Here is a 19,140-nt window from a genome sequence, read left to right as displayed (position 1 = left end):
AGATAAGCCCTTTTTTGCGTGGCTGGCTGCTGTCACTCTCCTACTGGAGCTTCACAGGTTGGACTAGCCGGATCCTGGTCCTCTCTTCCTTTGAGCCTTTGCTGCGCGCCACAGGGGTCCACAAAGATGGGATGTATGAGACCCATGCCATCTAAATTTTACCCCTCCCATGTGCTGTCCTTGGAGAGATGATCTTGCGTTGGAACCTTCCCATTGCTACTCCTCTCTGAAGACACGCTAGTTCCCTTCAGCGCCCACCCTTGCAGAGAGCCCAGAAGCCGGGACTGCACCCACCCGTGCAGACAGCCCAGCACCGCAGGCCGACAATGGCCTACTTGCCCCCTCTTCTATCCTCTGTTCACCATGGCTGCCTTCCCGCGGCGACAATTAAGCTTCACCTCAGTGCTGCCAACTATAAACAGCCGAAGCTCTGAAAGCATGTGATCCCTGTGTGCCATTGATTAAATTGGAAAACCCCCATAAAATTAGCTTCAGTTCAACGCAAATACATTCTAACTAGCTGTTCACCAGTCCCACTGCATTGTGGTGGCAACACTGCCTTGGAGCTTTCCCGCCACTGACAAAATCCGTAATCGTGTCACGAGTTGTTTCCGAGAGAGCATCCCGAAAGGCATTATCACCCTCATTTACAAGCGGAAGGGGGAGAGGGCAGAAATCAGAAATTGGCGGCCCATCTCACTGCTTAATGTTGACTGCAAGATTCTGTCCAAAGTCATAGCCAGTCGAGTCAAGCCTGCTCTGGAGTTGGTGATCCACCCCGATCAGACCTGTACTGTACCCGGCAGGAAGATCTCTGATAGTCTCGCGCTACTCAGGGATACGATCGCCTACGTGCGGGACAGGAGGGTGGACACCTGCCTCATCAGCCTGGACCAGGAAAAGGCTTTTGACAGGATATCGCACACCTACATGATGGACGTGCTTTCCAAAATGGGGTTTGGGGAGGGAATCTGCAATTGGATCAAACTGCTCTACACAAACATCAGTAGCGCAGTCTCAATCAATGGGTGGGAATCGGAATGTTTCCCGATCCAATCTGGAGTCAGACAGGGCTGTCCTCTCTCCCCGGTCTTGTTTGTTTGCTGTATTGAACCCTTTGCTGAGTCCATTAGGAAGGATGCGAGCATAAGAGGGGTGACAATCCCAGGCAGCGGAGGCACTCAGGTTAAAGCCTCCCTGTACATGGATGACGTCGCCGTCTTCTGTTCAGATTCGCTGTCTGTGCGCAGACTGATGAGCATCTGCGACCAGTTCGAACTGGCCTCGAGAGCCAAAGTTAACCACGGCAAGAGCGAGGCCATGTTCTTTGGGAACTGGGCTGACCGATCCTTTGTCCCCTTCACCGTCAGGTCAGACTACCTGAAGGTGCTGGGGATATGGTTCGGAAGGGCCGGGGCGTGCACCAAAACCTGGGAGGAGCAAGTAGCCAAGGTACAGCAAAAGTTGAGCATGTGGGGGCAGCGATCTCTCTCCATTGTGGGTAAGAACCTGGTCATCAGGTGCGAGGCGCTCACGTTGTTGCTGTACGTGGCACAGGTCTGGCCCATACCCCACTCCTGCGCTGTGGCGGTCACCCGAGCCATTTTCCGCTTCATCTGGGGATCTAAACTCCGTGTCAGTACGTGCTGAGGTTCTATCTGTCCCCGGTGTTGCGAAGGATGGGCCTGGTCACATTGCCGCGGAACGCTCCATGCAGTTGAACCGTGCCGTACCACCTATCCTTCGTGGAGCAGTTTCTGCGGGAAAACACCTTTGACCACCGGTCCATCAGGCAGTGGTCTGCACGGAATGTCCTCAAGGCCCTACGGGAAAAGGAGATGGTGGATCCTGTCGGATGGTTCCCCGAGCAGACCGCCAAAGTCATTTGGCAGAATGCCTCATCACCAGAACTTTCAAACAAGCACCAAGATGTAGCTTGGCTGGTGGTGAGAAGGGCCCTCCCCGTCAGATCCTTCATGCACGCCCGAAGTCTCGCCCCCTCCGCACAATGCCCCCGCGGTGGCTGTGGTGGGGAAGAGACGGTTGCCCACCTCCTCCTGGAATGTGTTTGCAAAGCAGGTGTGGAAAGAGATGCAGTGGTTTTTGTCGATGTTCATCCCAAGCAGCTCTGTAACACAGGAGTCTGTGCTCTACGGGCTGTTCTCAGGGACGCACACCGAGACAAACATCAACTGCTGCTGGAGGACGATCAATTCGGTAAAAGATGCCCTTTGGTCTGCCCGAAACCTGCTGGTCTTCCAGCGCAAAGAGTTGTCCACCACCGAATGTTGCAGACTGGCACATTCCAAGGTCCAGGACTACGTGCTGAGGGACGCACTAAAGCTTGGGGCAGCCGCAGCAAAGGCTCAATGGGGAAAGACCACAGTGTAAGGTCCCCCCACCAAGCTGAACTGAGGGGCTGGATCCATGGGAAACCCCTCGAACTGTATCGGAGAAATTCTGTGTGCTGTAAATGTAAAAATGTATATGGCATGACAATAAAATGGAAGGGTTGTGAGGCAACTCATGATTGTATAGAAGGAAACTGATCACCTTTGCACTGTTTGTATTTTTTGACTTTTTGCTGTTTTAAACTGTTTGGGAATGTAATTTTAACAGATTTTTATGAATAAAGTATATTTTGGAAAATCCTACCCGATTTTTCAGCCCCCATGCCTCCACTCCCACCTCTTCAGGCCAGATAAAATCCAACCTGCAGAATCATGCAGCACAGAAAGCGGCCATTCAGTCCATCGTGTGTAGCTGCAGGTTGAGTTTGTCAGAAGCACAGACTGCTTATAGAAACCAGAATTACAAAGAATTTTAAGCACAGAAAACGGGCCATTCGGCCCTCCAAGTCTACGCTTCACACCGGCCTACTCCCACGTTAATTCTTTGACAAGGTATTTACAGGGGAAATAGTGCACGAAAAAAGATGGATCTGCTGCAGTCGTTGGATTATATCTGAGAGAATCATGACTAATATGTATTTGTCCATCAACAACAAGATGAGAATATAAAGCAAATATGTAAATGCAAGTCTTTGTTTAAAAAAGAGACAGATCTGTGCGGTTACTGCAATCCGTTTATTGTCTGCTACACTTTGCAAATGCTGCAAAGGCTGATCCACCCTAAATGGCGTAATGCGGCCATGACTGGTTGCTGCTGCCTTCTAAACCAACCAGCCCTGTGCAGCTAATGCGGATGAAGCAGTGCTGACTGGCGGCGCGGGCCGTGTGCAAAGGGAGCGGCAGCTTGATGGACAGCCCAGACGACCAATCGGAGGCAGGACCCGGCCGGCGAGGGCGGGCTGACACCGGCCATATATAAGGCACGGTGCGGCGAGCAGGAGCGCAGTTTGAGCGTCTGTTCTTTTGTGTTGTTGTTGTTGAAAGTGGAGGAGGAGTTTGGAAATTCGAGCAGCCAGAATGAGGGAGATCGTGCACCTTCAAGCCGGCCAGTGTGGCAATCAGATCGGGGCCAAGGTGTGTAGGGTTAGCGCCGAGCCTGGCGAGCGAGGCTCGTTCAGCCGCTGAGGCGAGCTGCGGCCTAGCTGGGTGTGGGAACCGCCGCATTTTTCAGCATGGCTGTCCGCAGCGCCACTCCCTGATTATGCTGCGTATGAACGGGGGGGGGATGGGCGGGTCCGGCCTCTGCAGGGATTCAGCCCCGGTGGCCCGGCAATGGAGTCTGAGCGGGAGAGTGCGGCGTGGCGCCTTTTCTAGGGGCGGGCGGGAGGGGGGGGCTGAATAAAGAGCGGTTAGATTTTCACTTTGAGGAATTATTAATGAGAATATTTTTATCACTTGCGTTGAGGATTATAAAGAGCATCGTTTCTGTAGTTTATTAATGCGCATGCGACTCATTTAATGATGCTGACGTTTATCAACCGCTTTGATTAAGAAGGAAAAGATTTTTTGGGAGGTAATTAAATCCGAGCAAGGCGATTGGGGCTTCTCTCCTTGTAGAGCGCTTTATTAAATTAAAGCGGAATAAAGATGGGTCTTTTCCCAATGTAATTATAAAATGAGAAGTTTTTTTTTCCGTGGAATATGTTTAAATAGAGTTTTACCAATGGTGTGGGGATTACAAAGGATAGGGCGCCTCCCTTTATTATTGCGACAGAGGCTTTTCAATGAAGATGGATTTATTAATAAAGTTGATCAAGGATAGGGCTTGCCTTTTTTGAAAGTTTAATTAAATTGGGAATAAGGAAGAGCTAATTGAGGAGGGTGCTTGATAAAGGCAGAATTTGATCAAAAGTTAAGTTTAAAAGGATGTGGCTCTAATCTGAGAAAATGAGTTTTTAGTTCCCATTTTTATAAATGAAATTGGTAATGTAAGATAGGATTCTTTGTAAAGTGCTATAAGTAGGGAGTTGGGGTTTAATCGGGATGCTAGATCCACCCCTTTTACAGATACCTTCTTAGCTGAAGGTGCTTGTTGTTGGAGGATGCAGATCACATTGCTTTCTTTCATCTAGTGGTCGGGCTCCCATTTTGTAGGAGGTGCCTCCATTTTCTGAAAAGAGCTAGCGCATGTGTTCTTCCCTGCCCACCAAATGATTGATGGCTCTCAAGATTGTTACCTGCTTTAATCGGTTCTGTACAGGGCAAACTAAATTTTTAGCTGAGGCTAGTGAATTTTTTTGTCGCTGGTCTCAGCTAGATTTGCCAGTGACATGGTGTTTGCAATCTAAAATGACCCAATTATGTGCCATGAACTGGCTGAGATTGGAAACAAATCCTGTTTCTGACAGCAGCCAGACATTTTGTCATCCTTTTGAATAAGGACTAGACTAACTTTAAATTTATCTTCCTGATTTCATTGACTTTGAATTGCATTCATTGGTATTACTATTCAAATCCAACTAGTTCTGCATTTTTAAATGCTACTCCACAAATGAACTTCACCCAACAAATACATGAAATGTTTTTTTTCTGATTCTGTGCAAGATTTGATATCTCTTCACTAGGGGTTTGCCAAGAGACTTTAATTTATAGTTTCTTTCATTACCTTAGGATATCAAGTTTTTAAACAGCCACTTTTTGAAGTGTAGTCAATGTAGTAGTGTGAGGAAATATGGCAGCCAATTTGTGCACAACGAGCTCCCATAGTCTGCAATATGATCACGACCAGATAATCTGGGAATGGGTTGGGTATCTTTACTGTTACCAGGCTGATCTAATATGCAATACTGGATGTGCAGAAATTTCTTCGAGTTGAACATTGGGAAGACTGATGCCATTGTGTTTGGTTCCTGCTGTAAACCATTCTCTTTGCTAATTCATCACATTTGACCCCAAGATGAGCTTTGTTTGTGTAATCAATTAAGACTGCCCATTTCCACCTCCATAACTTTGCCCTGTCTCAACTCATCTACTATTGAAACCCTCATTTATGCCTTCATTACCCCTAGGCTTGACTATTCCAACACTCCTGGCTGGTTTCTCATTCTATTCTCTCTCAATATGGTCAGCAAACTATGCAAGTTGTGTCTAACTTGCACCATGTTCTGTTCCCCTATCACCCCTGTGCTCATGGTCAAGCAATGTCTTGATTTGAAAATCCTCATCCTTGTTTTCAAATTGATGTATGGCCTCACCTCTCTCTGTAATCTTCAACCCTCCAAGATATTTGTGCTTCTGTAATTCTGGCCTGTTGTGCATCCCTGATTTTAATTGCTATGCCATTGGTGGCTGTGCCTTCAGCTGTCTCTGCCCCAAGCTCTGAATGCCCCCTACACTTCTCCACTTTGCTTTCCTCCTTTAAAAGATGCTCCTTAAAACCTACTACTTTGATTTAAGCTTTTGGACATCTGACCCAATATCTCCTCTTGTGACTTTATTTATTTTTTATTTTAGAGGTACAGCACTGAAACAGGCCCTTCGGTCCAGAGTCTGTGCCGACCATCAACCACCCATTTATACTAATCCTAGACTAATCCCATATTCCTACCGCATCCCCACCTTCCCTATATTCCCCTACCGCCTACATATACTAGGGGCAATTTACCTATCAACCTGCAAGTCTTTGGCTGCGGGAGGAAACTGGAGCACCTGGCGAAAACTCACGCAGTTACTGGGAGAACTTGCAAACTCCACACAGGTGGGTCGCTGGAGCTGTGAGGCTGTGGTGCTAACCACTGCTGCCCCATATGACTTGGTGTCATATGTTTTATAATGCTCCTGTGAAGTGCCTTGATCTGTTAATTCTGTGACAGGTGGTATATAAAAAGTTGCAACTCTTCTGGCCATGATGTCCATGTTAATTCCCTGCGATGTATATCTGCCTTTGCCACTTGGCTCACCCTCAAACTTTGAGTTAGAGGTCTTGAGGTATGTGGTATTGTGCTTTGTGTACAGAATTGTAGTTTCTTCCTTGCTTGAAAATACCTGACAGGTTCAACTTGGACTAAGCTGTGCAGTAGGACATAGCCCTTCTCCAAGTACTAGTTCAATAATTCAAACATGTAGGGTTGTCAGAAAAATCAATTGTAAGAAGGATGGAGAGTTCCTGATGGCTTATGGTGAGATGGAAGAAATGGCCTATTAATGTTTGCATTCTCTAGTTCCATTTTAAATTGCATTATAAATTTCAGTTCACTAAATCATATACTGATGAACATAGTGACTGCAGTTAACTGCTTTGAGAAATTCTTTTTCTAGGAGTTTCATCACTTGGATATCAATGAGCTGATGCATCTCCTGTTCAGATTTGCATGTTGCTGATGTGGAATACTGCCTTGCTATGTTGGTTACAGCCAATGAGCAGAACACCCAGGTCTGATAAACAGTACTGTCTATAGCATGAGGACTGAGTTGGCCTTGACTTCAGTTGAGAATGCATCATCTTACTAGAGGCCTGCTTTAGGTCGGGGGGAAAAAAAACAACCGAACCACAGTGGGCCTGAGCCCCACCCAGCCCAAGTCCCTTTTGATTTTGCCCTGACCCTGCCACTACTTGGCCTGACCCGACCATCCCTTTACTTTGCTTCAGACTGGGAAGCTCCACTAAACTACAGCACATGTGTGATCACATGGTGCCACTCACTCACTGCGTAGACTGTTTGGTCCTGGAGTCCCAGCTGAAGTATTATAAAATAAGTTTATAAAATACTTGCCAGCAGAGCACTTACTGTGTCCAGCCTGACCTGAGCCAGGAAGATGGACCTGACCCTGACATGTGGTCGGGTAGCAGTCCTCTACATCTTGCTGACCAATTTGATGGGGGGGGCAAGGGTGGAAGGAACTAGGGAGAAAGGTATCGACATGACTAGTGATTAGTGAAGCTTTTCTTCCTAGCATAGAAATCCTAACACCTTTTTGACTCTAGCTTCCCAGGTTGTAGTGGATCTTTTATCTCTTAGGGTAATGGTGAGATTATCATTTGACTGCTCCTTTGGTCATTTCTGAATGCAAGATTTAACATCTATAGGATTTGTCACGTGGCAGCATTCAATGAAATAGAATTTTAAAAGGGATGGAGTTATATGCATTCAAACATTTCCTTGGCAGTGACTCAATGCGAAGAGGAAGTCTGCAACCTAGAAAGGGTTTTTGAGTCTCTCATTATTGCTGTCTAAATGACTAATGGAGGATGATGGAATATCAATCTCCTTATGGGCATGTCTCGATTAGATTAGAGATACAGCACTGAAACAGGCCCTTCGGCCCACCGAGTCTGTGCTGAACATCAACCACCCATTTATACTAATCCTACACTAATCCCACATTCCTACCAAACATCCCCACCTGTCCCTATATTTCCCTACCACCTAACTATACTAGTGACAATTTATATAATGGCCAATTTACCTATCAACCTGCAAGTCTTTTGGCTTGTGGGAGGAAACTGGAGCACCCGGAGAAAACCCACAGACACTGGGAGAACTTGCAAACTCCACACAGGCAGTACCCGGAATCGAACCCGGGTCCCTGGAGCTGTGAGGCTGCGGTGCTAACCACTGTGCCGCCCTTACAAAAGAAATGAGGAAATGAAATTATCCATCTTTTGATGCATAATTACTACATCTAAACTTCCTAGATAATTTTGTTCAGGAAGATGCTAGATTGTGTACGTTGACTGAAGCATGTGATGCAGGTGCCCTGTATGTATTGCCTACCTATTTAGCCTAGTTGAGTATTCTTCCACTTCATCTTTTATGAAGAAGAGCACTTTTGTATAAACCTGCAAGTTTTTGGGTGGAGGAGAGAATTGGAGTGAATAGTTTGGGTGCCATGATGACTAGCAGACTGTTAACTAGTGGTTAATTGCTGTGAATATGTTTAAACACATATCTGGAGGAATGCAAGGTAGACCTTGAAGTGGGGCAAGATATGATGGATAGAATTGTGCATTACATTCCTCTAAGCATGAAGGTTTTATCTCCATGAGGTACAAAGTTGACTGCTCCAGGATTCTGAGACAACTGTAGTTTTTAACTTGCATTAATGACTTGGATTCTAAACCTCTACAGAGTAGCCAAATTTGCAGATGACAAATGAGGGCTGTGGAATTAAAGGCAACAGTAATGACAGGAGGAGTCAGTGTTGGGTAGAACATGAAACTTATTGCATGACAGGGCAATACAGCATATGCCATGGTGCTGCAGTGGCTAAATATGACTGAGGGACCTATGAGTCCTTGATGCCACTTGAAGTTGCTCTGTATTGGTTGCCACATTTGGCAATCAATAAAGCTGATAAAACACATCACTCTATCACAAGCAGGGGGTCCATTGAATTCTGGATAGTGGGACTTTAATTGTGAAGCAAAGGGAGGAGTGGGTGCACAAGGCCAGTCAGGATCAGAATTTTGGTGTGGGAAGTAAAGGCATGATAACTTGAAATTCATGCACAGATGTAAATTGGGAGGTGTTGGGGACCAAGAGCCAATATGTGTCTATGGACAGGAATGATTTGGCAGAATTTGATGTGGGATAGGATACAAGCAACAGAATTCTGGAGGGTGGACATGAAAACTGAAGTTGAAAGGGGGCTAGAGGGATTTGGGTATTGAGGGATACAGAGGTGGCCTTGTCCATGATGATGGCAAGATAAAATGAGTGGAAGTATGAGGTGATCTTGTATAGTCTTAATGGAAATGTTGATTTTTGCATGTTACTGAAATTAAATTGAGTAGGACAGATAGAAATACTTTCAGTCTAGTGAAAGGTGGTAATTACTAATATGTCTTCCAGTTGTTGATATTCAAATTCTAGCTAGCTGGCGCACCAGAGCATTACCCAAGTGCTGAGGGTTTTTTGCTGTGGTTTGTGCTGATTCAGGTAATTAAAGATTAGTCTGTCATCCCCTTGCAAAGATTTTGCCTTGTGTATTAATAGCAGTTAAGTATGCCAGAAAGTAGAATTCTTTGTTTACTCTTTTAAAGCAACAAAATTGAAATTGCTGCCTGGAATTTCTCCCCAGGTTGGAGAAGTTTGTACTTTTATCCTTTTCATGGGATGTGGACATCACTAGTTTGTTTGGTGTCCTCTTACCAGAAGGTTGACTGTCATGGATCTCCATTTCTGTCCTGGGCAACTGCATCCAGTCCATTGTCATCCATTTTCTTATTTCCTCCATTTTCCATTGATCTTCCAAGAATTCTGTATCTACCTTCTGTTCTAATGTGATTGAAGTATTATATCTTTGAGCACTAACTTCCTCTTTTCTCCAGCCATTTCCAGTACTTCCTCATTAGTCTTTGTCTAAGATGTGCAACATCCTCCAATGTGTCCACATCTCAAATGCATTCAGATTGTCAATAGTTTCTTTTTGTCCTATGTCTAAAGCATGTAATATAGATGACAATGTAGCATGTCATTCTTCATTAACCAGTCCTTCATTCTGAACAAGTTGGTCTTGGCTATCTCCATTCTCCTTTGGATCTCAGATTCCCCATCTGTGATAACCTGCCCAAGGTATGTAAACCTGTTCATCTTGTTCCAGAATTTGTCCAGTTACTTCAGTTTTCACTCCTGGAGTTAGGTTCCTGCTTATCACCATTGTCTTGGATCTCTTCCATATTCCACACTCTTCACATTCAGTTTGTTCACAATTTCCTGTAGGGCCTCTTCTGACTCAATCATTGCAGTGTCATCTACATATCTCCAAGTTGATTTTCAACCCACTGATATTGCAATCTGGTAGATGTTCTATGTATTTGAAGATAGTTTCAGTGTATAAGTTGAACAGTTTTGGGGACATCAAATAGCCCTGACACCTGTTTAGATTTAGGAAAATGTCTGACAAGCCAAGTCTAATCACTGCTGATTGCTTCCAATGTAGATTCTGAATTATCCTTTTGTCATTTGTCAATTTCTAGTTTGTTTAAGCACTATTATTTTCAGACTATGTCAAATGCCTTTTCATAGTTTATAAAGCACATACACAGGTTTTTGTACTTCCAGATAACTTTAGTGAGCAAAAGATAATACTCATGTCCTTTTGATCTGAAACTGGCTAGGCCAAGATTTATTGCCTTGACAACTGAGTGGCTTGCTAGGCAACTTCATGTCATCACCCCTTTATTCTCAACAGAACTCTGTTCCTGACTGTCCTTATGCACCTACTCCTCTTTGCTTCATGAAGCCCCACTGTCCAGAATTCAATGGACCCCTGCTTTTGGTAGCCCCTCAGCTGAGCTAAATGTTTAAAATCCTATGACATCTGAGGCCCTTTAGGATGTTAAGTCAATTCAATGGTTGTCTCCTGTACTGTATATGACTGACGCTTGATGTTGCTGTTGAGTGGCATTGTAGGGCAAACCAGGTAAGAATGGCAGATTTTCTTCACTAAAAGACATTAGTGCACCAGATTAGTTTTTATGACAACTGATTATTTTGTGGCACCATTACTGAGACTAGCTTTTAATCCCAGAATTTTAATGGAGTTTAAATTCCACCAGCTGCCATGGTGGGATTTGACCCAATCACCCCAGGGCATTATCCTGGGACTCTGGATTATTAGTCCAGTGACATTGCCACCATCTCTTCCCCTAAATGATGTCACCACTTTTTTGGTGACTGGCTGTTTTAACTACCTGTATCCCCTTGATTCTTTCCCCCTTGCAGTTTTTTCTCTCGTCCCTTCCCCACACCTAGAAAGGGTTTCATTTTTCCAGCCACTCTTTTGTTTGGGACAGATTAGACAGTGTCAGCAGCCTACTTCATCACAGGAGTATAGTGTTTAGTTATACAGCACTGAAACAGGCCCTTTGGCCCACTGAGTCTGTGCCGACCATCAACCACCCATTTATACTAATGCTACACTAATCCCATATTCCTACCACATCCCCACCTGTCCCTATATTTCCCTACCACCTACCTACACTAGGGGCAATTGCTAATGGCCAATTTTTACCTATCAACCTGCAAGTCTTTGGCATGTGGGAGGAAACCGGAGCACCCGGAGGAAACCCACGCAAACACAGGGAGAACTTGCAAACTCCACACAGGCAGTACCCAGAATTGAACCCGGGTTGCTGGAGCTGTGAGGCTGCGGTGCTAACCACTGCGCCACTGTGCTGCCCTGAAGTGGAGTGGACAGAATGCTGGGTCAACTCAATTGTGGCCTTGTTTAGCATTCACAATCACCTTTCTGAACATAAGGAACTGTATTTCTGCTTCAACAAAAACAAGAAATGCTGGAATCACTCAGCAGGTCTGGCAGCATCTGTGGAAAGAGAAGCAGAGTTAATGTTTCGGGTCAGTGACCCTTTGGTATTTCTGCTTGCTTTGCTGTCTGGCTGAGTATTCTTTGGTCTCTAGCTCAGCCAGTCCTTGAATAATTTAGTTAAGCTATTTGGGGGAAGGTCAATTTCATCTAAATTTTAAAAATGCATCTGAATTGGTTCAATGAAGTTTTTCTCCCAAAACCAGCTTGTATTGGGTACTGACAGTAAACAGGACTACTTTTAATGTGATTTGTCTTTTGCTTCAAGTAGCTACAACCTTTTACCTACTGGTAGGTGAACTTGAGTTGCCCTTTTCTAGCAGTGGATGGAGCTGAAACACATCCTAGTAACGAGAGGTTCTGTAATTCATAGTGAATTATGCTGAAAGTAGCTAATTCAGCCTGAAATGAGTATTTCGCAGTCCTAAACCTGTGAGCTTGATATTTCATTGTGATCTTCCTCCTTCAGTTTTGGGAAGTTATCAGTGATGAACATGGCATTGATCCCACTGGAACCTACCATGGAGACACTGACCTGCAGTTGGAGAGGATTAATGTCTATTACAATGAAGCTTCAGGTATTAATCCAATGCCTTTAAACATACACTTTAGATTGTAGTTACTTTTCACAGTAGTTTAACCTTCTACAAACTTCCAAACAGGTGGCAAATATGTGCCTCGTGCTGTCCTTGTGGACCTGGAGCCTGGTACTATGGACTCTGTTCGTTCTGGACCTTTTGGGCAGATCTTCAGGCCAGATAACTTTGTGTTTGGTAAGTGGAACTTGACAATATCTGGGACTGGTTGGTTGCTTTGTAGAGCTACTGCTCTCAACTAGGAGGTTGTGTGCTAAAATGCTTTATTTGAGTGCTCTCTGGTTGCATGAGCAAATGTGGGTCACTTCATCTAGAGAAGTTGACTTGCAGTTTTATACCTTCCATACCATAAACCTAGTGTAACTTGTATTGAATTGTTGATGTTTAACCCTTGCATACAAATGGATATTGTCCTGTTGAACCCAGGGATATTACCCCACTTGCCTCAGTTCACATGCTTCATTTTATTCCTTTTGTCATTGATTTAAATAGAAATCTTTACTTGGCTGTTCTCTTTACTCTTAGATCTGCTATTGTCTGTCTTTATGACAGAGGTGCCATTTGGCCCAAGTCTGTGTGCTGGCTTTCTGTAGTGTTCCATTCCCCTGCTCTCTACCTGTAGACATGCAAGCTTATGTCACTCAAGTTCCCATCCAATTTCCTTTTGAAATCATTATTGCTGCTTCTACCTTGCAGGCAGTGAGTTCCAGGTCATTACTCACTTTTTTAAAAAAATAAACTAATTCTTTCCCTTCATTCCCCTGTATTGCACAAAAATTTAATGTGTTCCCTAATCCTTGTACTGCCGGCTAATGGAACACCTTATCTTTTGTCTTAAACCCATCAACTTTGCACAGCTATCAGATCTCCCTTGACCTCCTTTCCTCCAAGGAGATTAACCCCAGCTTCAACTTCACCTTGTAGCTAAAACTCCATCCTTGGAACTGTTCTTGTAAATCTCCTCTGCACCCTCAAGGTGGGTGTCCTACCCTTAGCACCTGAGAATCAATGTGTGGTGCACTTTTTTAAAAAAAAAAAGTCTCAAATGAATCTATGAAATTCCACATTACCAGTGTTGTGCTTCATTTCTCCCTTTGCCACTTGCTGCACAGTACTATAGCTTTGCTTATGGTTAACCACATCAGTGCTTTTTGTTCAGTGCTTTGACAGATCCTTGTGTTGCTCCAATCTCTTCCTACTCCACTGGATGATCTCCCTTTCGCCACAACTTGCTCGTGTTGCAGCCTGAGCACCTTCTGGAATGTTTTCCAGGAACCCATTAGCCTCCCAGATGTGTCATACTGGACATCAGCATAAAGAGCCAGCTATGCTACAGGTTATAGACCTCAGCTGTTCTCTTGATGCTCACCAAAACAGTTTGCTCAAAGTTTAACGAAACCAACATTGCAGTGGCTTAACCACTTCAAGGCTGAACTCTAGGTTGGTTGGCCTTCAGAAGGGCTTTTAGTTATACAGTTCCTTTCACTGTCCCAGAGCACTTTACAACCAACAAATTATTTTTGAAGTGTAGTGACCTGTAGAAAATTTGGTTCCCTGTAAGTTGTCATCCCCTTATGAATAAAAGGTATATCCTCCATTATACAAATAGCTCATTGTATGCTAGTAACTATACTATCTAGTGTTTAAAACTAACCTAATTATTGTATGTTATAGTAAAAACTTGGCATTTTTGTTCTAGGGCAAAGTGGTGCTGGCAACAACTGGGCCAAAGGTCACTACACAGAAGGAGCTGAATTGGTTGACTCTGTTTTGGATGTGGTGCGGAAGGAGGCTGAGGGGTGTGATTGCCTCCAGGGATTCCAGCTCACTCATTCACTGGGTGGTGGTACTGGCTCTGGCATGGGCACGCTCCTTATTAGCAAAATCCGTGAAGAATACCCTGACAGAATCATGAATACGTTCAGCGTTGTGCCTTCACCAAAAGTGTCAGACACTGTAGTAGAGCCTTATAATGCAACTCTATCTGTCCATCAGCTTGTGGAGAATACTGATGAGACCTTCTGTATTGATAATGAGGCTCTGTATGACATCTGTTTCCGAACCCTCAAACTCACCACTCCCACTTATGGTGACCTGAACCACCTTGTGTCAGCCACCATGAGTGGTGTAACAACCTGTCTGCGTTTCCCTGGTCAGCTTAATGCTGACTTGCGTAAACTAGCAGTGAACATGGTCCCCTTTCCCCGTCTGCACTTCTTCATCCCAGGCTTTGCTCCTCTGACCAGCCGCGGTAGCCAGCATTACCGTGCCCTCACAGTACCTGAGCTCACACAACAGATGTTTGATGCCAAGAACATGATGGCTGCCTGTGACCCTCGCCACGGCCGCTACCTGACCGTTGCTGCCATTTTCCGGGGCCGTATGTCCATGAAAGAGGTGGATGAACAGATGTTGAATGTACAGAATAAAAACAGCAGCTATTTTGTTGAATGGATCCCCAATAATGTCAAGACTGCTGTCTGTGACATCCCACCTAGAGGCCTCAAGATGTCTGCCACCTTCATTGGCAACAGCACAGCCATTCAGGAGCTGTTTAAGCGCATCTCTGAGCAGTTTACTGCTATGTTCCGGAGGAAAGCCTTCTTGCATTGGTACACTGGTGAGGGCATGGATGAGATGGAGTTCACTGAGGCTGAGAGCAACATGAATGACCTGGTATCTGAGTACCAGCAATATCAGGATGCTACAGCTGAGGAAGAGGGTGAATTTGAGGAGGATGAAGAGGTTGCTTAAGCAGTATTGTGGTCAGAGCTAAGAATTTCATTTTGCTGAGACTTGTCTAATGTCCTTTTCTTATACTTTACACTGTCCATGTGTTCTGCATTTCTATCTCAAGCTGTATAAAATTTCAGTTGTAACCTGATATTTGTGGCATTGACTTGTATAATTGGAATCACTATACATTTAATACTTGAGTTCTATTAATCTCCCTGGCAATAGAAATTGTAATTTTTCTCAGTATTCCTGATGAGACTTCTTTCCCAGTGAGGAAATTGCTGTCAGGCCTGCCATATTGGACCTGTCTTTGGGCAAATTTTTAATTTTGGCCAGTTTGAGGTTTGATACAGAACTCCATAGCATTGTAGTGGAATCTGTTGCCATTAGGATGCTGATTGGCTGTCAACCCAACCAACTTGATCCTGCTACATGTAAGTAGAGACATGCACCTGTCACCAGAAGACTGCCTTTTCATAAATACATTTTTTTTTACAGTCAAATATTTTTACCAACAACGTTGCTTTTCTCTAAGGGAGGGTATCATTTTTAACATCTGGCCAGAAATCCAGGATCTTAATCATTGTGGAAGTGAAAACTTGTAAAATGTTGCTTTTTGATTATGAATCAGTGCCACTGTATTGATGGAAAAGATTTCCATTGACCTGAACAGGTTGCTAGTCTCTTCAGTAAGGTTGCCACTTTACTGTTGTCCAGTCATATTTGACTGGACTATCAAAAGTCCATCCTTTAAATTGGGCAGAAGATATTTTTCAGTGAAATTTATTTAATATTTTCTATTAATACACAGAAGCATCAAACTCCAGCTGTGATCCTAGCCTCTGGCCCATCTACATTTTCCAAAGTGGCAGTCCTATTGTAAAGCAAATTCATTCCACATTTCTGCAAAGGTAGGCAGTAGCTTTCAGACTTGGCTGACAGCACTCCAGGCAGAATGCATAAATCATGTTTGGCAACTTCAACATTGTCACTATCCAAATTTCAGGCTGTTTGACTGCTAATGTTCTGAACCCTTTGTATGGAGAGATTACTCATGTAAAATAAATCATGTTTGACCATTAAATTAGCACAGCACAATTTATCTTGGAATGGTTGTTACTCATGGTTTCATTGTTCCTAATCTTTAGACAACTTTAACATGCAAGTACAAATGAGGAATTTGTCACTCCATAGACAAGCTTCAAGATGCTGGTCTGATGATGCTTGTGCTGTGGGTAGTTTTTCTAATTCTGAAATACACTTGGTTGTCTGGCAACATCTTTATCCCACCATTTCATTGTCCATTCACAGTATTTTATTGCAGTTCTAGGTTTCAATCACAAAGATAACTGTTCACCATGAAACATTCCAGAACTTGAACAGGAAGTGTGGACAAATTCTGGACTGAGGTCATTCATCTGGTCCAAAATACCCCTCATCTGTTAAGAGTAAGGTGTAAGCTGTTGACACTAGTTAATTGTTCAAGTATCTAAGTGCTGGTTGGGATATGCATTACATAAAGCAGCACTACCTAAATGGGAGACATGAATGTTTTGTGTTCACAATGCAGCACCAGGTCATTGAATAGTAATGAAGTCAACTGGTGACAATCCTGTCAAAGTAAACCCTGCTGGTTTGCTGCCATAGTTTCAGTACTGAAGGAACCATTGTTCAAGATGCCATAGTACTTTAGATGTGATATTAAATTGGTCCCATTTACTTTTCCTAGCAGGCCAACTAAATATACTTTCCATAGTTGGAAACGTGAAGTCCCAAGTTCAAACAATACCAAAATTGGATAGTTAGTCCTGCCACTATTTGTGGGATCAGGCTATACAAAATGGCTACCACTTTTGCCCAACTTGTACTGAATGCTCTTTAATTTGTTAAATATGAATTGCTTGGAGATGTTCAGGTTTTCATATACATTAATGACCTAGCTCCACCTCACTTGCCCCTTGACTCTGATTTGTCATGCTTGTCCAATATCCAGCATTAGAGTGGACATTTCTTCCAACTAGGCATTGGGAAGAACAAAGCTATTGTCCTCAACCCCTGCCGTAGTGTTCTTGAGCCACTGACTCCTCTGTTTCCCTAGCCACTGTCTTGAGGCTGAGCCAAACAGTTAGCAACCAATACATGCTATTTGCTGAGCTTCCAATCTGTGCCTTCCATTGTCAAGACTTACCTCTGTAGCATCACCTGTTTCTGCCCCACCTCACCTATTGCTGAAACCCTAATCCAAGACTATCTTTCAACTTGACTATTGCAGTGCTTGCTCTCCTGACTGCCTCCCATGACCCCTATACTGGCTGACTTGACTTCAAAATTTTCAAATCCCTACATGACCTTGTCCCCTTCCCAATCTCTTTAATCTCCAGTCCTACAACTCTAGGATCTCTGCACTCCAATTCTGGTCTTGCATAACCCTGATTTTTAATCATTCCACCATTGTTTTCAGCAGCACTAAGCTCTGGAATTCTCTCCCTAAACCCCTCAATCGGTTCGAAGACACCACTGAAAAGTTAACACTGACCAAGCTTTTGGTCATTTCTCCTAATATCTCCATATGTGGCTGTGAAATATTACACTCCTGTGAAGCACCTTGGGATATCTTACTATGTTAAAGGTGCTTTATAAATCCAATTTGTTTTAAGAGATAATTATGGTGCTGGATAAATGAAGGAGATTAAACTGTTCAAAGGAAATTGTAGCTTGCATAGGGACATCACAAATGGAACAATAACTTATTTTGGAATTTGTTCCTTCACTATCATTTATCTAACCAGCCAAAACAATCTGGCACTGTTCATTTTCATCAGAAGGTGTCATAATTTGACCTCTGTTGTATCCCTTGTAATTTTCTCAGCTTGTCAGAAGTTCTTAACTTTTCAAAATCTTACCAATTAACATGTACTGCATTTTCTCATTCCTCTAACTTTACACTATCTAAACTGAACTGATATAGCCATCCTGATAGCCATTGCAAGAATGAAGCATGTTAATTTTGTCAAATGAACATTGATTTTAAACTTGTGGGGAGGAAGAGAAAGCCTGTTACAAGGACTGCCTGACACTTAGCTGAAAAATATTTATATACCAAGTCAGTGCTTGTGGAGACAAAAGGACCATTCCCTGACATTCAACCCACAATGGATTTTGATCACCAGACATTGAAGGTGTAAGGAACAGCATTCCAGAGACTGTTAAGATGATACAGTCCACAAAAGCCAACACTGGTTAAACCAGCTGGTCACATGACTAATTGGTCCAGGAGTTTTTGAATTCAAAGACTGTTTGCTCCTGGACTGAGATGACCTCCCCTGTCTGCTCCCATCTCTTTCTCACCAGCCTCTAGATCCACTGAGGATACATGAACTTCAAGAGAGAAAAGTCTCCTACATTGAACAAGGTTTAAGAATAATGCTGGGCCCCAATTAAAAGCAAGACCTACCTATAATCAAGGACCTTACTTCGAGTTTGAAGAACAGTAACAAAAACTATCTTTAGATATTGCCTCAAACATTTCCACTTTATTTCTGTCTCTATCTGCATATGTGTATCTCCGTATGCGTGCTAGCGTGAGTGTCGCGTAGGTGTTAACCAAATTAGAGTTTAATTTTAATAAAGTTCAACCTTTTTTCTTTAAACCTAAGAAAACTGGTTTGGCTAGTTTCTTTGCGTTATAATTGGAAGTTAGTGAACAAGGATTCACTAAGGGGAGCTTAAAAAAAAAGTTTAAAACAAAACACACAGTAAGACTAGGCGAAGGCTGAGAGGGAGCCCTAGACCCCTTTCTCACCTGGTCGTAACAGAAATTTGGGTGCTAGTGTCCTGGATTTTACCCACAGACAAACGAGAGAAATTGGAAGTGGGGAGCCAAATTGTTCCCAATCAAAAAGATTTCAACATAGGTTTTCTTGTGGTTGAGAGATTGAATACTAACATATCTCCAACTGAAGCTAGTAGCTCCCAAGCCAGGTTGAAGTAATTTGGGATAAGCTAAAAGCACTATCTATGGAGGAGTTGAGGAAAATGGCTGAGCGGTGTGGGATCACTACTTGGCAAGACTAGGAAGTCTGACCTCATAAGGCTAGTGGCCAACCATTTTTCCCTTGAATCTGAAGAAG

General features: G+C 43.6%; 1 protein-coding gene across 1 annotated transcript; it reads left to right on the top strand.

Annotated features, from left to right (window-relative positions):
- The first annotated feature begins 3,339 nt into the window (after positions 1-3,339).
- LOC137347797 (tubulin beta chain-like) lies at positions 3,340-16,120 on the top strand. Its single transcript, XM_068012777.1, has 4 exons — positions 3,340-3,485; positions 12,148-12,256; positions 12,341-12,451; positions 13,974-16,120. Exons 1-4 carry the CDS (start codon positions 3,429-3,431, stop codon positions 15,026-15,028), a joined length of 1,332 nt encoding a protein of 443 aa, XP_067868878.1. The 5' UTR covers positions 3,340-3,428; the 3' UTR covers positions 15,029-16,120.
- Positions 16,121-19,140: the final 3,020 nt, after the last annotated feature.

Source organism: Heterodontus francisci, chromosome 32 (assembly GCF_036365525.1).
Source record: "Heterodontus francisci isolate sHetFra1 chromosome 32, sHetFra1.hap1, whole genome shotgun sequence".
NCBI lineage: Eukaryota > Metazoa > Chordata > Chondrichthyes > Heterodontiformes > Heterodontidae > Heterodontus > Heterodontus francisci.
Note: the sequence above shows the minus strand (reverse complement) of the source record. Positions and strands in the feature narration are given on the sequence as shown.